Source organism: Mus musculus, chromosome 11 (genome assembly GCF_000001635.26).
Source record: "Mus musculus strain C57BL/6J chromosome 11, GRCm38.p6 C57BL/6J".
NCBI lineage: Eukaryota > Metazoa > Chordata > Mammalia > Rodentia > Muridae > Mus > Mus musculus.
This window is the reverse complement of record NC_000077.6, coordinates 105,370,475-105,388,363: the sequence shown is the minus strand read 5'-3', so window position 1 is coordinate 105,388,363 and position 17,889 is coordinate 105,370,475. Positions and strand designations below refer to the sequence as shown.

Below are 17,889 nucleotides of genomic sequence, written 5' to 3'. Positions count from 1 at the left end.
CACATGCGTGTGCATTTGTGCCTCTGTATGTATATGTGCATAGCTGTGTGTGTGTGCATGACCATGCAGAGGCCTGAACTTGACATCAGGTGAATTCTTCAGTCACTCTCCACTTTGTTTCTTGAAGTGGGTTCTCTCATTGAACCACAGCCCTCCAATTTCGGCTAGTCTAGCTAGCCACAGCTCCTCCCTCCCCGTCCCCCCCACCCCACCCCCGACTCAAGTTCTGGGGTCACAGGTGGCTCCACACCTACCCTGCTAAGAGCTTTCTAGTTCTTTGTGTCTTTTCTTTTCATGGTTAAACAAGCTACAAGAAGACCATCCATGGCTAAGACCAAGAGAACTTATATAAACCCATCACCACCAACCCCCAAATGTAGCTTCAGACGTACTGATCAGATGTCTAGACTCCAACCATCCCAAAGTGATGTCTTTAGGCTCAAAATCATTTCTTGTAAAATGCAAGTGCTTCTTGACCTGGGCCTCTGCATTAAGCATCTATCATTCGCTGAGTATTTGTTTTACTGTGTGTTCCATCTCTCTGTATATAATAAAGCCTAATGTCATTTCAAAAATGTCCATTTTAGGAAATGTTTGTAAATAAAGTTTTATTTATTTTTGACATAGCATAGCCAGAAACCCTGACTGACCTGGAACTCACTCTGCAGATCTGGCTGATCTCAAAGTCATAGAGGCCTCTGCCTCCCAAATGTTGGGCCTTGTGTGGATTTTCCCCCTTGTGAAGTAGTTGTCCTGAGATTGTCCCTGCTGGTCTACACAGCCACCGACATCATGCATCCTGTGCTCTGCAGATGCGGGCCAACCCCAGAGTCTGTTCTGCTCCATTGGGCCTCCTTTGCCTTTCCTGACCTGGTGTCATAGCATCCTAACACCTGCCTTTCTCCCCACGATCTTTCGAGCGTCCTTGACTACACACGGGCTGAGTCTGCTGGCTGGGGCTGTTTCATTGGAATTACATTGAACCTATGTGCTGGTCCAGCAGTGCTGACAACTGGGAAACCCGGATTCTTGATTTGCATGGCTTTGCTCTGCTCTTGTGTCTTTATGTGCATCTATCATTTTCTTTACAAAAGCCCTTTGCTTCATCTCAGGTTCTTTATTTGCTGTTGTTTGCTATTGAAATGGTTTTTCAATTCTAACTCTTTGCGGCTCATGTACAGGAATGCAATTGACTATAATTTTTATTTTCTCTGTGTTTTGTTAAACTCTCTTATTGTGTACATGTAGTACTTTGTCTGTAGATTGTTTGGATTTCCTATGTAGAAAATAGTTTTGACTGTGAATATTTCCATTCCTCTCATTTCAAACCTTGTATTTTTAATGCTGTTTTAAATCTTACAGTATTATATCCATTTTTTAAGGATGGCTGGTTTTATATTAAATGTTCATTGCCTGTCGATGAGTCTCCTTTCAGAGTATAACCACACTTGCTTTAGCTAGGACAGCTTATGGAAAACACACCTGAGATCATAGGGAACAGGCATGCTTAAGGTTCATTGTAAAATTGCTTTTTAAGGAATTTCTAGGTGCTGGGGAGACAGCTTAGTCAGTGCAGTGCTTACCTTGGTCTTACGAGGGTCTGAGTATGTACAGTGCTTACCTTGGTCTTACGAGCATCTGAGGTTGGATCCCCAGCATCCACATAAAACTCTAGGCAAGGACAAGACACTCCCTGGGAGTCCCTGGCCAGCCAGTCTAGCCAGTTGGTAAGCTCCACACGCAGGAAGAGACCCTGTCTTAAAACTAAGGTGAAACAGATGGGACAACACGGCATTCAGGAGATCGATGTAAGCCAATCTCTGTGAGTTTGAGACCCAACTGGTTTATGTAGCAAGTTCTAGGCCAGCCAAGTTACACAGAAAGAGCCTGTTTCAGGGGGAAAAAAATCACAATAAAAAGGTAGAGGAATGGAGGAAGGCACTCAACATCAACCCTAGTCGCCATGTGCGTACACACATATACCCAGTCACCACGTGTGTACACATATATACCTAGTCGCCACGTGTGTATGCACACACATGCGCGCACACACACACACACACAGAAAATTTAATGTTATCTCCAACTGAACCTGGGATATCATTCCTTACAGCTCTTATATTTGCTGCCATGCAAAGACCACTCAAATGTTCATAATTATTTTCTTCTAGTATTTTTATATTCTTTTTATACACCATAGAAACTAATGATATGGGATTTTTGTTGTTGTTGTTGTTGTTGTTCTCTTTCAAATTTCTGAACATAAATCAAAGGTGTCAGGGGCCAGCTTTGAACACAGGAGCTGACTATGACCTCCTGTGAGTTTACCAGTTTACATAGCCAGCTTCCTCAAGGTGGCAAAGGCAGAGAGAAGGGCTCAGCCTTTGCTATAGGCCTAATCCCTCATCCCCCCTCCCACCTTTTATACTGATGGGAATTGAAGCCATGACCTTTCAACAAGCCAGGCAAACACCCACTGAGTTACATGCCTCATCTCTCTCCTTACTTCTTCATTAGAGGTGCTGGTCCCTCCCACTGAGCTCACACTTAGCCAAGGCTGCACGGGAGCCTATTATAAGAATGTGCAAAGCAAGGATCAATAACTCCATCTGGAGAAATCCTTACAGAGTCGGAAGGAATGGCGGGCAAGCCCCAGAAGCCCAGGCAGACAAGGGGATTGTTCCCCCTCCCTTCTCCTATGAATACCCTGGGAAATGGTATTTGTAGAAACAACAAATGTGGGGACTCCTGGTCACAGGGCCTTGTTTTCTGTTTAGTCTCCTGGAGGAGGACTCGGAAGAGGAGGAGGGAGACTTGTGTCGAATCTGTCAGATAGCCGGGGGTTCCCCAGCCAACCCCCTCCTGGAGCCTTGCGGCTGTGTGGGAAGTCTACAGTTTGTTCACCAAGAGTGCCTGAAAAAGTGGCTGAAAGTGAAAATAACATCAGGTAGGTGGGGACGAGAGACGCAAGTGTGTGGTGGCGAGCGTGGAACGGCATATAATTAATGTGAGATGTCACAGTGTGGGCCCAGGAGCCTCATCAGAGGCTCAATGTCAGAGCAATGCAGCCAAGCCCAGGATTCTTGTCTAAAAATGCTGTGATGGGAAGGTAAACAAATGGGGTGGGTGGGTGGGTGTGGGTGTGCGTGTTTAAATCTGAGAGACTCTCAGGCCTCAAGCCTCCTGCTTGAGGCCTGCACAAAGCTTCCCTCCGAGGAGAAATGAAGAAAACATGGATTGCCAGCAAACCCTCAGCAAGCATACGGCAGCCCTGTCCAGTTAGGAACTGCTCCATCACAAGAGACTCTCACAAAGACACATAGACACCTACCGCAGTCATGGTGAGGAGAGGGGTGTCACATAAGACTCATAACCAGGAGCCGAGGAGATGACTCCAGGGTTAAGAATGCTTGCTACTATTGCAGAGAACCCAAGTTCAGTTCCCAGCACCCACATCAGGCAGCTTATAAAACCACCTGTAACTCCAGCCCCAGGGGATCTGCTGCCCCCTTCTGGCCCCTGCAGGTACTCACACACATGTGTGCATACACACTCTCATATCCTTCTCTAAAAAGAGTGCAAGCAATTCTGCCTGTTTGCCTGATGGGTAAGAAGAGTGTCACTCCGATTTTCTAGATCTCTATTAAAGAGCTTCACACGTGACAGTTTTGTCAGACTGATATCATAGCTGGGTGTGAAGCTTCTTCTCGAGTCCCCTAGGAAGTGACAACCTCAATACAGACACATGGGAGGCTGGCTGTAGTGTTCTTGGCAGAAAGTAGGTTTCTTTGCCTTTTAGAATGAGGAAGAGGCTGGAAGAGGTTAACTGACAGGAGTTCCATTATGGTGGTCAAGTAGGAAACCCCCACTATGTCTTTCAGACCACCCTCGCTGGGATCGAAACTCCTCAGCCAGGCACTGATTCTCTCGTCTTTCATATCCTTATATGTCTGTCTATGGCCGGATAGCAGATCTAGAGCATTACCCTGCCCCCACCTATGTAGCTGTCTGCCTTTAGCACGTCATCGAAGTAATCATACTGTTTTAGTCAGGGTCTCTATTCCTGCACAAAACATCATGACCAAGAAGCAAGTTGGGGAGGAAAGGATTTATTCAGCTTACACTTCCACATTGCTGTTCATCACCAAAGGAAGTCAGGACTGGAACTCAAGCAGGCCAGGAAGCAGGAGCTGATACAGAGGCCATGGAGGGATGTTACTTACTGGCTTGCTCAGCCTGCATCCAAATGTCTGGGAGATATGCCTGGAAAACTCCCTGAGGTTCTGTCTGGTGACTTCCCCATTGCCGGCAAACAAAATGTAGAAAGGGAGATGAACTTCCCCACCCTGCCCTGTAATAGTCCTTATGATTTATTATCTCTTTGTATCCACAGTAGAAACCTGTTGGGCATTGGGCAACAGACAGTCTGGTTTCCAGTTGAGGCTAGATGTTGAACCCCGGGCCCCAGTGGTGATAATTCACCTACATGGGATGGAAGGAGTTCTCTCATGTCTCCTGGAACCCTGGCTCCTGTCGAAGTTACAGCCCCATCAGCCCCCACAAGAGAAGCATGGTTAGTAGTCATGTAGGCAATGTCCCAAGCTTCTGACCTTCAGGCTAAACTCCTCCCCAGTTACCTAGCAACAGTAAGATAAAGCAGCCCACTCCTGTTTGGCCCCTCCTCACTTTCTCACTCCTCTCTCCTCTCTCTTTGTCTTCTTCTCTTCTCTCTCCTCTCCCTCTCTCTCCCTCTTATTCTCTAGCCTTTCTTCTCTCTCTCTCTCTCTCTCTCTCTCTCTCTCCCCCTCCCTTCTCTCCTCTTGGCCATGGCTGGTCTCTCTCTCTCTTTCCACCTTCTCTCTTTCCCCCTGCCTTTCTACAATTAAGCTCTAAAACCATAGACTATCTCCTGGACTCAAGGCCCACTGTGCAGACTCTCGCCTGTGTGGGAACCTCTCTCCCTCAGCCCTCTCTCCCTTAACCCTGGGGCACAGGGTGTCACCTCAGGGCTCCCCGGTCGGGGGCTGCCCCTTGTCCACCCACACACACCTGCACACCCCCATCAAGTAAGATCAGAGGCTTAGATGCCCACCTGGGGCCGAGCGGAAAGCATCTGGCAGCCCTCCCACATCAGCCTACCCAGAGCATAGGAGGAACTCTGACGAGCGTGATAGGACTGAACTCTATCCTCTCTCTCCCTCCTTCCCCAGCCCCCTTTTAGTTCCCACAGAAACCTACAACTGGGGTATAAGTTTGCAAAGCCCTGCTCACTAAATAGATGCAGGTAACAGATATTTTCTAGTAAGACACACAAACTGAGCCCTGCAACTCTACTGGGGGAACTGTGCAGCATTCCCATTTCCATAGAACAGCAATGGTTCTGTAGTGTCTGCTTCTGCCTTGGGGAAACAGCACTGGTCTCATTTTTGTAAGTACTGCAGCACAGGGGGCCTTCTACTCCTTTTCCCAAATGAGCCTGACTTCAGGCTTCTGCTGGCCTCAGATACCATTGTAACTAGAATCCACACCTGGGCCCTTGCTCCCTTTTCTCTGGTGGGAGCAAAGGTAAATCTGGTAGCCAAAGCCATTGCTGTGGATCTGGTACTAATTTTTTTATTACAGAACTATGTTAGGTCTGCAAGGGGTGAGGGAGACCGGAAGTCCAATAGTCACTCCTGTTGCAAAGACCCGTGTTAGAGAGGATTCACTTTCGTGTAGCAATTTCAATTTTATGAACCATATGCCTACATATTTAGATAGAAACAAGATCTGTTATTTAGAAGTCATGGAGACTTCACCTGCCTCAAGCTCAAATAATAAATAAATGTCCACAGAGGGAAAAAGATGTTCAGAACTCAGGGTCAAGGTCATTTTCTCCAGAAGATGGCTGACTTCAAATGAAAACCATTGAAGCTTGAAATTCATAACTCGGACACAAGTTCAATCTCAAAATAGCACCTGTCCAAAGTGCTGGCACAAACAGACTCAGGGGTGTGTGTGTGTGTGTGTGTGTGCATGTGAGTGTGTGCACTCACGCACGCGCACACTGAGAAATTCTGATCTGCCTTCTTACATGATTCTTACTCTTGATTCCAGGAGCAGATCTAGGCACTGTAAAGACCTGTGAGATGTGTAAGCAAGGCCTACTGGTCGACCTGGATGACTTCAACATGACCGAATTCTACCACAAGCACCAGCAATCCCGGGTAAGACACATCACTGCCACTTTCTTCCTGAGGTAGCGTAGGCAGAGGGTCTAGAGAGAGAGCTTAATGGTTGAGAGCACTTACTGCTCTTCAAGAGGATCTGGTTGGGTTCCCAGCACCCATATGGTTCACGACTGTACCCAGTGCAGTCTTTGGCATGTGTGGTTACCAAAGGTACACAAGTGCATGCGTGCACACACACACATATGCATACATGCAAGCACACATTTATACATAAAGATAAAATAAAATAAACAAATCTTTAATAACTAAGTAGGTTAAATGCTTGAGCAGAAAGCAACTTGATCTCTCTGGCCTACGGATTATAAGAAGCCCAAGTGTGATATGGATCTGAGTCTATTTGGCTCACGTCTTTGAGAAAGTGTGCCACTAAACCAGAACACTGAGGAACCGAGAAGTCTTGCCATCCTGGATTGATATCTACCTGCTATTAGGGAGACAAGGGGGAAGCTGGAATAGCCAACTGAACCCATAAAAACACCAAGAAAGTCTGGGTAGGGCCCATGTCCAAATTTGCTGAAGTTATTTAATAACAACAGAAAATAAACTTAAGGTCTTGGAGGAAATGGTCCCCCAACTTAAATATCAAGTAACCTGGGTAATGAGGAGCAGCGTTACCTAAGGCTAATAAGCATGAAACTTGCTGACTGTGGGCTTTTTAACACCCAGGGAACTGGGGAATGGGATAAGTGGAGAAAACTCTCCTGGGGCATTTGGATCACATTGCTGAAAATGTGAAAAAGTTAATTAACCTCGGGTGGGAAGGTGATTTATGCCCAAGGCAAAAGTTAATCACTTAATTCTCAGGCAAACAATCTCTTATTTAGAACTACACTCTCCAATAGAGAAACAACAAGCCACACGTGGCTAATGAGAAGGTGGCTCATTCTAATCAATACATGTTGTATGTAATAAATACACACTAGATCAAGTACTTGACACAGAAAAGAAAAATATTATATAATTTTATATTAAATCTATACTTCCCACTCTGGATAGCAGTATGTCAACTTGACACAAGCTTCAGTTATCTGGAAGGAGGGAACCTCTGTTGAGTACATGTCTCCATAAGATCCACCTGTAGGACTTTTTCTTAATCAGTGATTAAATGGGGAGGCCCCAGCCCACTGTGGGTGACATCATCTCTGGGTTGGTGGTCCTGGGTTCTATAAGAAAGGAGGCTGAGCAAGCCACGATGAACAAGTCAGTGAGCAGCACCCTTCCAGAGCCTCTACATCAGCCAGCTCCTACCTCCAGGTTCCTGCCCCGGGCGAGTTCCTGTTGACTTCCTCCATGATGGACTGTGATCTGGAAATGTAAACCGAATAAACTCTTTCCTCCTCATCTTGCCTTTTGGTCATGGTATTTCATCGAAGCCATGGAAACTCTGACTACTTCATCCATTTTTCAATATTATAAGGCTAGGCAACTTTATTAAGAAAACAGGTTGAGGACTACAGGGATAGTGGCTGTCTATGCTGAGTACACAGGAACACATACACACACACAGAAAGCTTATTATGTAGATCACGTTCTTAGGTTCAAGGGCTCATATTTGGTGATAGTCTGTCTGCTTGCTGGCAGATTCCTAAAGCAGAAAACAGTATCACAGGAAAAGGGACAGATAGTGTGCATGTGTGTGCACATGTGTGCATCTGTGTTCTGATCTTGCTCCTTATAAGTCCAGCCAGGACACAGTCACAGGTCTTCATCTGATGCCCTTATCTAAGCCTCTCCCCTCCCAGACACCCTTTAAACAATAGGGTTAGATTAGCTTCCCAGCTTCTTGTGGATTTTCAAGTTACTAGTGTTTTACTTAGCATAAGAAACCATTTTAAAGCCGGGCGTGGTGGCGCACGCCTTTAATCCCAGCACTTGGGAGGCAGAGGCAGGCGGATTTCTGAGTTCGAGGCCAGCCTGGTCTACAGAGCGAGTCCCAGGACAGCCAGGACTACACAGAGAAAACCTGTCTTGTAAAACCAAAAAAAAATTTTTTTTTTTAAGATGGAAATATGACTCAGTGGTTAAGAGCACTGGCTGCTCTGGAAGAGAATGCAGGTTGGATTCCCAGCATCCAACACGGCAGCTCACCACCCTCTGTAACTCTAGTCCTAGGAGATCTGATGCCCTCTTCTGGCCTCTACAGATAGCAGGCGCGCATACAAGCGAACACTCATGCATATAAAATTTTAAAAACTCAGAAAGAAACATTTCCATACACACATGACTATACTTTGGTCCTATTCACACATGCCCTTGTAGGAATCCCAGAAGTCTTTGTGCTTGTGATGAGCACCAGAGGAACCTGCAGTGTTAGCACACAGGGTTGTTCCCTCAAGGGAAGAAGTGCAGATCCTATCATAAACGCAGGAGGCTGGAGCAGATGTGTTTTCTAGCCTGGTGTGACCCTTGCTTTTCTCAACCTATAGATCCTATCCTTGTGGACTTCACAAAGCATTTCAGTGGATTCAAGGCTGACCTGCACTTAGCTTACTCTGTCCCTCGGGGAGAGATACATGTGCTTTATTGTGCACGCAGAATTGAGTTAATTATCAGCAGAAAAGTTCCCACCAAATTGTGCTGTGCTTAAATATGCCTAAAATAAACCACTTGGGTCAGACTCCGGAAGTCTGAAGCAGCACTGGCTACTGAGCTGTGTTGAGCTGAGTGGCCTTCTTGCCTCCCGGGGCTGGCCACTCTGCTGGCTATGAAGGTAGCAGAGAGCCCTGTGTACCCTGACCTGTTATTTACTTCCCCATCCTGCCTTCTCCCCTGTAACTTCAATTTTTTTCAAACCTTATTTTTAATGATGGTTCTTACACACTTTAACCTCCCTTGTAGCCCCCCCCCCCCACCAGAGGTAGTGGAAAAAGAAAGGATACGGGGGAAGTGGACCTGTTTAGAAAGTTCCTTGGAGCAACTCCTGTCTGTGTGCTCTAGAAGTCGGCAGTTCAGTTCACAGGTTAGCAGGCAGCCGCAGCTCAATTCACTGGCAAACATTTCATGGATACACCCGCAGTCCAGTTTAGTAGAGTCAGGTTAGCAACAGAGGTGACCTAGCAGAGACAGCCAGGTCCCAGCCTCTGCTTGAGTCAGCAGGTGGGACCCGGAGAGACAACAGAAGTTCTCAGCTGTGCCTCTCTCAGGGAAGCGAAGATCAGCAAAGACTCAAGACCCACAAGCATTGGACAGCTAGCTGTGCCAGCAAACCAACCCATCTTTATCACTCTGCGGAGTCCTATTTATACCCCCTCCAAACATCATGTGTCCTCCACGTGCCTTGCCTCTGCATGTGCATCCCATCAACCTGAATCCTCGGAAGTGGCTAGAAACTGTAGCATATCATCAGGGTTTTTTTGGTGCGTTTCTCTCTGTGGAGTCCCCACAAATGCAGCTCGACTATGCAGTGTAAGGTGGACCAATACATGCGTGTTGTTAGCAAAGAATCCTTCATTATGGGTCCTTTCACATGCTTGCCTTAGCAGAACATCCTCTCTCCCTTGTCTGCTTCATTGAAACGTCTCTTCATGAGTCGGCCTTAGCCTTTCACACCTGTGTCCACTTTAATGAAATGTTCCTTCACGTGTTTGCTCCAGCAAAACACCATCCAACCGACTTTGCAAAGAACTCTTTAAATTTCCACTTCACTCCCCAGATAAGGCTTCCACTCCGTCCTTCACAGCCGGAATGTTACCCAAAGCTCTGTTTTGGCTCCTGGCTCTGGAGCCTAAGGTCTAAGGTCCAGCCCCATTACTCTGGGCCTCTGGTGAGAGCGGCACTCTGCGCAGAAGTGTCATGGAGCAGACTGCTCACCTTCGCAGCTAAGAAGCAGAGGGAGAAGGTACTCAGGGTTCTCCTTCCAGAGCACAGATAGCTAAGGACCTCCCCGGGTCTCCTCCCTAAAGGCTTCACCGCTCCTAACAGGGGACCACGCCTCTGACATGGACATCACAGCAAGGGGTGCTTGGTTTCACAGAAGAGCCTTGAGCTAACTCTGCTCTTTCAGAGGACCCGGGTCCGGTTCCCAGTAACCACGTGGTGGCTCCTAACTGTCCAGCTCCAGGAGATCATATTCACTCTTCAGACCACCATGGGCACTTCATGTATGTAATGCACATACACACGCACAGGCAAAACACTCACTCACTCACACACACACACACACACACACACACTAATCAATATAAAATTCTTTAAATGCAAAGATAAGACTTATGTCTCAAAGAACCATGTAAGAATGGAATGAAAAAGCCTGCCAGGCTAGGAACCTGTACCCAGGGGTGTTTTCCTCAAAATTGGAAGCAAAATGGAGAGTTTGTGAAAGAATGAATTCCAAAAAAAAAATACAATAAAATTCATACTCTGGGGCCAGTGAGATGTCTCACTAAGTAAAGGTGCTTGCAGCACAAGGCTGACAACCTGAGTTCAACCCCGGGGCCCACTTGGTGGAAGGAGAGAACTGACTTCCAAAGGCTGTCTCTGCCTTCCTCCTGTGCCCTGTGGCACACACTCCCATACACACTCCAATGAGTGAGGGAGTAAATAAATAAAACAAATAAATAAATGTCGCATTGATAATTTTGAAGTATAACCCTCTAGGCAGCTTAACACCTTCTTCACAAACACTGGACTTGCACGTGTGTGTGACTTGCACGTGTGTGTGACTTGCACGTGTGTGTGACTTGCACGTGTGTGTGTGAACGCTTCATACCGCCAGGCCTCCAAGTATAGCAGGCTAACCATCTAGGCTTGTTTAAGAACACTCTGATGGTCGGTCACACAATTAAATCACCTAGCAACACATTTCCCAGAATGTGTCTCTGGGCCTAAGCAACATATAGCTATAATTATACATTGAAGTGATGTTTTAGATATACTGGGTTAATAAAATACCTTGTTCATATTAATCTCACTGGTTTTTAAAACTCTCGCGTGGCTGCTGTAATTTTTCAAATTGCATATGCGGTTTGCATTTGTGCCTCAATTTGTATCGTAATACATAGTTCTGATCTAGAGGCAGTAATATTTATTATAAAATAAGCAGTTAATAAATATTTGCCACATAAATTTCGCCCAGCATTACCATTATAACTTAAAGCTACCTTTCCTTAAAATATCCCTCCCACCAGGGCTGGGAGATGGCTCAGCATTTAAGAGCACTAACTGCTCTTCCAGAGGTCCTGAGTTCAATTCCCAGCAGCCACATGGTGGCTCACAACCATCTGTAACGGGATCTTATGCCCTCTTCTGGTGTGTCTGATGACAGCTACAGTGTACTCATATAAATGAAATAAATAGTCTATTAAACACACACACACATATATGTCTCTCTCTCTATATATATATATATGCATACACCCAAAATTAATAACCATGATTGTGAAGCACATAATTTTGAAACTACAATATCATTGTTAAACCAAAAGTCTCCCTTAGCGGGGACTTAATTTGACTCATATGTCATTAGCCTGTATCCAGGTTTTTTTCTTCAAACATTTTGACAGCTACATAGTAGATTTGAGACCAGCATGAGCTTCACAGCCTCTGTCTCACATAAACAACAGCAACAACAAAACCACGCAAAAATCCTCCATGGCTTAACACCCTAGATGACAGTCTGTAACCTTTTAGTAGCAAATCTCTCTCCCTGTCCAAATGCTGATGCCCAGGTGTAACTCCAGAAGCTCCACTGGCCTGGGATGGAGACAGGGTATCATTTGTTTTCAATTGTGGGAAAATATCCATACTATAAAAGGTTAGCTTTCAAAGCTTTTATTGAGCACCCACTGATGTGTTAGAATGGCAGGTCATGTCTCAACAGCACACTAGGCCAAGACAGTTCCATGTGGAAGAGCTTTTATTGGGAGGGAGAGACAAAGTGCAGGCATGGAAAATGATGTAACGCAGGTAAAGGTGGGAGGTGAGCCAAGTGGATTCTAGGAATATGTGCCTGTTGCCTTGGCAACAGGTCTACAGGTCAAGCTGTCACCTATGAGATGTCATAGGTTTGGGAGGTCCTGATGCCAACACCTGCTGTGTGTCCCACATAGTGCTGTGATAAACTAGAGTACCCAGGGCCAACAAGACTGCCTTCTAATGAAGAATACAAGTGAGCAGAATTGCATGGGTGTGTGTGTGTGTGTGTGTGTGTATGTGTGTGTGTGCAGTGTCAGAGAAAGGGCTGTGGAAAAGCCAAGGTTTTATACTTGGTTCACCTGTGCATATGTTTACTGAGTACACACTGTGCCCCAGGCACTGGGCCAGACCCCAGGAGTCCAGGTGCAAAAGGGTTGTCCACAGACCTCAGGCACAGTGTTCCCAAAACCCCACTTTTAGTCCTGGCCTCCTGCAGGATATATTTGTTTTGCAAAATATCAAGGCCACCTGTGTTAGCCCAATTTACATAACGCCTGCAGGAAACAGGCAGAACAGGGGTGACCTGTCCCCTTTTATGAATTGAAGTCACCCTCACACTGCACAGTTAAAATGGTTTTCCTAAAAGTCCCGGTGTCGACGGCCCTGGTCCACCCTCTCACCCGAGAACACTTTAGGAACCACACCCATTGTCTCCCAGAGATGCACCCCTGCCACGTTTGCTCTGGCACTTGAGGGTCTTGGTGGCCTCTGGCCGTCACTTCGTCACTTCTCTGAAGCGCAGGCCTGACTTTGCCTCATCTCAGCCAAGGGCAGATGTCCTTAGACATATGCAAGCCTCTAATCACCTTTAGATCCTGGGGCTTCTCTGGAACACACTTAAGGCTTCATAAAACACGCAGCCAGGCTGTCAGCTTCGGCCCTGTGTGATCTGGATGCTGACACGTTCCATCTGAGCCACATCTCTTGACCACAATGACTGTTAAAGGACAGGCAGGCTGCATGGCTCTTCTAATAAAGGTGATTGTGTCTCCAGCCCGGCTGCCTCAGTTCCACCCCAGGAAGGAGGAAACTGACTCCACAGAGTTTTCCTCTGACCTCTACTTGCCTTCCATGACATGCACACATGTGTATGTACACACACACACATACACCTGTATACACACATGTACAGTAATTAGTTTTAAAGAAACCAAGAGACAGGAGCTGGGGGGAAAGGTAATGGATACTAGACAGAGAGGCTCTCAGAGGTCCTGTCCACAGTGCCCATGCCATCTTGCCCTAGCGGCCCCACCCCGTTCTGCAGGCCGGTGACAAAAGGAACTCCACATGAGAGGCAGAGTGACCCAGATCGCATCAGGGGTGGCACCAGTGAATAATTCTCCAAAACGCACTTCCCAGGAACCCTGGGATCGATCTGCTGCAGTGGACGCATGCTAACATGCCTCTCTCTGACCAGCAGAGCCCGAGTCAGCAGTGCGTTATGCAGAGGATATTTATGGCTTGAGTGACAGGTTCCCTCCCACAGAACAGAGAAGAGGCCAATCTACTAGAAGTGACTTTTCAAATTATCTGCAGAAAACATTAGCGGGTGTTTTCCCATCTACATGCCTCCAGGCCTCATTGAGCTATAAAAAGTAAATGACTTTCCTGAAGTCTTTGACAAACCCAACCAGTCCAAGCCATTTTGTAGCTGGTTGCTTTGCCATCTCCTGTCACAGAGGCTGCTCCAAAAGCCCTACACCTAACCCCTCTCTCTCTAGCAGAGAGAGGGGTAAGATCTGGCACATTAGAAAGGCTTCCTGGAGGAGGTGGTTTTGGAAGGTGGATAGGGATAAAAGGGAAAATGCTAATAAAAAAGCAAGATGCCTGTTTGGGGTAGAAGTCAGAAGAGCACACGTTCTTTTGTGCATGTACACACAGATGCACACACTCATGGACACGTTTGCACACACACACACACACACACACACACACACACACAATCAAAAGCTGAAAATAGAAGTCTAAGTCTACTAGACAGTGAGTTTCAGTCCGGAAAGACAGACAGTACAGAGGCCTTGCACAGTGACCTTGAGGCCACTTGTCACACCAAGAACCGGAGATAGCCAAACACACAAGGAAGGGCACATCGATCCTTGCTCTGCTTCTGAGTCTTTCCTGGCAGCCACTTGGTCCTAGGAGACTTGGATTCTGCTCCAGCTTCCTGAGCTGCCCTTGATCAACCTGGAACCGGGGGGGACAGCCAGCAAAGCAGCTCTGCAGCTTCAGGAAGAAGATGAGCTGCCTGAAGAGGCCGCCCTGTGGAGTCTATGCTTTGCTAACTTGGGCGCTATCAATGGTTCTGACCCTTCCCAAGGACGTGTAAAAGGTCGTGACCCCAGCAGAGGATTTTTGTCCCCTGTGTCTGAGCGGCTCCCCAGCACAGGCAAACCTATCCTGGACCACCACCACCCATGGGATTTGGTGGGAGAACGGATGGGGATCATAGAGTGTCCCACCCCCCTCCTCCCCTTGCAGACGGGAGTCCTAACTAGTGCTCCTGGGAGGGGTGAGTTGGGAAGGGCCCTGGAGCACAACCGAGGAACTACAGAGCCACAGGCTGGATGTCCAGCCCTCGAATCACAGCTTCTGCTTCAAGCGCCAGGAAGAAGAAAACACAACTGGCTTGCCAACAAATGGCAGAAACATTTGCAAGTACAAGATACAGAGTACATAACAAGTATTTAAGAGCCAGAGAGTAAATGCCTAGGACAAATGAAGCTCTCACAGGAAGGCTCCCACAGGAAGTGACGCCGCTGAGAACTCTAACAAAGTTATAGACAATGCCAGGCCGAGAGACAAGCAATATACAGAATATATGCATGAAAACAACAGACCAAAGAAAGGCCGAGCAAAGGCCCTGGGGTTCCCAGAGCCAGCTGAGACCCTAGTGAGGTACCCTCTCTAGGAAGGCAAACAGGACTAGACAGGCAGCCAGGAGGGGCCGTTAGGTGAGGTGAGGTCGTCAATAAGTCCATGAAGAACTATACCAAACTAAGGTCCGGAGCCTGTTCTCTCGGCAAAGGAAGGTCTGGGAAAATGAAGCACACCCAATGTGGCAGGGTTGTAAAGTGTGTCTTCTAAGAGCTTTCCTGACCAAGACACCAGCAGTTACACACACACAGGCACACACCCCCACACACTGCACACAGAGACAGAGAGACAGAGACACACAGAGAGAAAGACAGGAGAGAGAGGAGATAATATAATATCCAGACTCTTTCTGCCTAATCTGACTCCCTACCTCACCATCTTCCCAGCCTGCGCATATAAGGTTTGTGAAAATCCCAAATACTGGTAAGGCTCGGGGAAGGACTCATCGGGCCCCAGGCCTAGCAGGACTTATTGGAAGATGATCGCTGATCCAGGAGTGTGGTCCTTGGGAGGAGTCCTGTGCCTGTGCTCCAGCGCACATCTGTGCACATCCAAGCAGAGCTAATTGGGCTCTGGGTTATAAAAGATAAGAAATAAGGAAGGAACATAAAGTTGGGAAGCGGGTGTGGGGAAAGGTCTGAGAGGATTAGTAGGAGACTGGGGGTGGATATGAGCAAAATATATTGTATGCATGTATAAAATACTCAAGGAAGAAACCTTTTTTAAAAAATGCAGAACGAACGCCTGTCAGCATATGCTAGCCACATCAGCCAGGAGAGAATTTTGCATCTCTCTCTCTCTCTCTCTCTCTCTCTCTCTCTCTCTCTCTCTCTCTCTCTCTCAAACACACACACACAGAAACACACACACTCATACACGCACATGCTTACACACACCCTTCTGTCATTAACATACTCCTGCCACCTGCCATCAAAAACATCTCCCACCAAGGTTGCACTCAACCAACCTCTCAGATTGACCTCTGCTGTAGCTGTTTGTGACCAGGGCCCATTCTGTGACCGGGGAAATCAGGTCCCAGCAGCAAACCCTGAGGATTCCTGCCCTGTGCAACCCATAGCACAGGGTTCAGTGACTTCTCTCAAAGGTCTGTGGGATGGGAATCAGCCTGGCAAATGGAACTTTTGGAGCCTCCTCCCCTGGGTGGCAGAGAACTGCAGGAGGGGCTGTGCTCTACCACCCTGAGCCTCCTCCAGTTCGGTCCCATGGTTCCCGGAGGCAGACCTTCCTTTGGACTTGAGCTCTCCCCCCCACCCCCCTTCTTGCTTCCTCCACACTTATTACCTTCCACCCCCGTGGCTGAGTGCATGACTAGTCTGGAGATGACTTCTGGACTTTCTTTTCCACGTGCAGGCACAGAGTGAGCTGATGAACTCAGGCTTGTACCTGGTGCTGCTGCTGCACCTATATGAGCAGAGGTTCGCGGAGCTCATGGCACTCAACTACAGGCGGGCTTCCAGAGAGAGGGTAAGTCCTGGCTCCGGGAGGAGCATGCTGCGCAGCCAAGGACACCACGTGATGCTGTTTCCTAGACATGCATCTCTTGAAGTCCTTATGGTCACTTGATGAGGACTGGGACTGTCACTCTGTTAGGTCTAAGATTTAGTAGCCACTAAGTGTATGTGCAGTGACCTCTGACTGAAGGCAGTTATAATCACATGACTCCTAAGTGTCAAATGCAAATAGCTAGCAAGTGGTCGTCAGTGGTCATGCCAGTGAAGGAGTCTCTAGGGCAACCGCCCCCCCCACCAATAGAGGTGTGCAAGAACGCTGTTGTTAAGTGTATGCTCTGTGAAAGTGTGGGTACTCAAGCACACAGAAGCTGTGCAGCTGTGCAGAAGCAGGGCATTACACACTGGAGAGCTTGTGAGGGGTCACACTCTGAGATATCAGCTCTGCTGATGTGTTTTGGGACAGTAGGGTATAGTGTGCGTGTGTCTGTGTGTCCCTGTGTGTCTGTGTGTCCCTATGTGTGTGTCCATCCCTGAAGCCTGACGGCAGGCTGAGAAGTAAAGGCGTTGATGGTGGCCCCTGTATGACAAGTGACCATGTATGCACTGGAATGGCTTTCCTTTAACAAGAGAGTGGAGCCAGAAAGAATCACACAGGATAAAGGGGATAGTTGGACTTAAGCAAGTGAAGTCTCAGCATCTCGGCCCTTGGGGACTTCTTACTTCATCAAATGGCCACCTATGGTCACAAGAGGCAAGAACTCTGTGAGGAAAGGGCAGGAGCCCAATCATGCCAGCAGCTGACTACACTGCCAGTGTTGGGACTCCCAGGATGCCCCACAAGGCTTTGCTCCTGATATCTGCTCATGCTGGGGTACGGCAGGAGGAGGAGCCAGTATGGCAGTGGTCAAGCCTCTGGTGGTGCTGGACGCAATCTCTGTCACCTGCACCCCAGCCCTGAACCCCTCTTTCTCTTTGCTTTGTTCTTTATCCTTCTCTTCCTCCCTTCTCTGTTTTCCTCCTCTTCCTCCTCTTCCTCAAGTGGACTGCGGACATTTCCCAACACCATCACCGCCCATAGGCTGGAGCCCGTATAGGCAGCCATGCTCGACCCTCTTTATACAAGTTGCAGTTCCGTGGACCACTGTGAGCTGCATGGAACCATTCTATTAAAAGCACTGGATTCAGGGCCCTAAATCCCCACGCTGGGGAGCCAGAGGTAGATGGAACTCTAAGTTCAAGGCCAGCCTGGTCTACATGGCAAAGCCTTATTTCAAAAGCAAAAGAAGGAAATTTCACACTGGATGCAACTCAGTTGACAAAGTGCATGTCCAGTATGCATGAAACTATGGGCTTGATCCCCAGAACCACCCAAGCCAGAGCCGGCCACGTATTCCAGCACT

At 47.6% G+C, this 17,889-nt stretch overlaps 1 protein-coding gene across 3 annotated transcripts in view; it reads left to right on the top strand.

Moving 5' to 3' along the window:
- Positions 1-17,889, top strand: part of Marchf10 (membrane associated ring-CH-type finger 10) — a 96,904-nt gene that overhangs the window by 69,338 nt on the left and 9,677 nt on the right. For all 3 annotated transcript variants that reach the window (XM_006533905.4, NM_172568.2, XM_006533904.1), the window contains 3 exons: positions 2,778-2,947; positions 6,097-6,206; positions 16,389-16,502. In XM_006533905.4, coding sequence (XP_006533968.1) covers positions 2,778-2,947; positions 6,097-6,206; positions 16,389-16,502 — 394 coding nt within the window. The remainder of the gene's footprint in view (positions 1-2,777; positions 2,948-6,096; positions 6,207-16,388; positions 16,503-17,889) is intronic.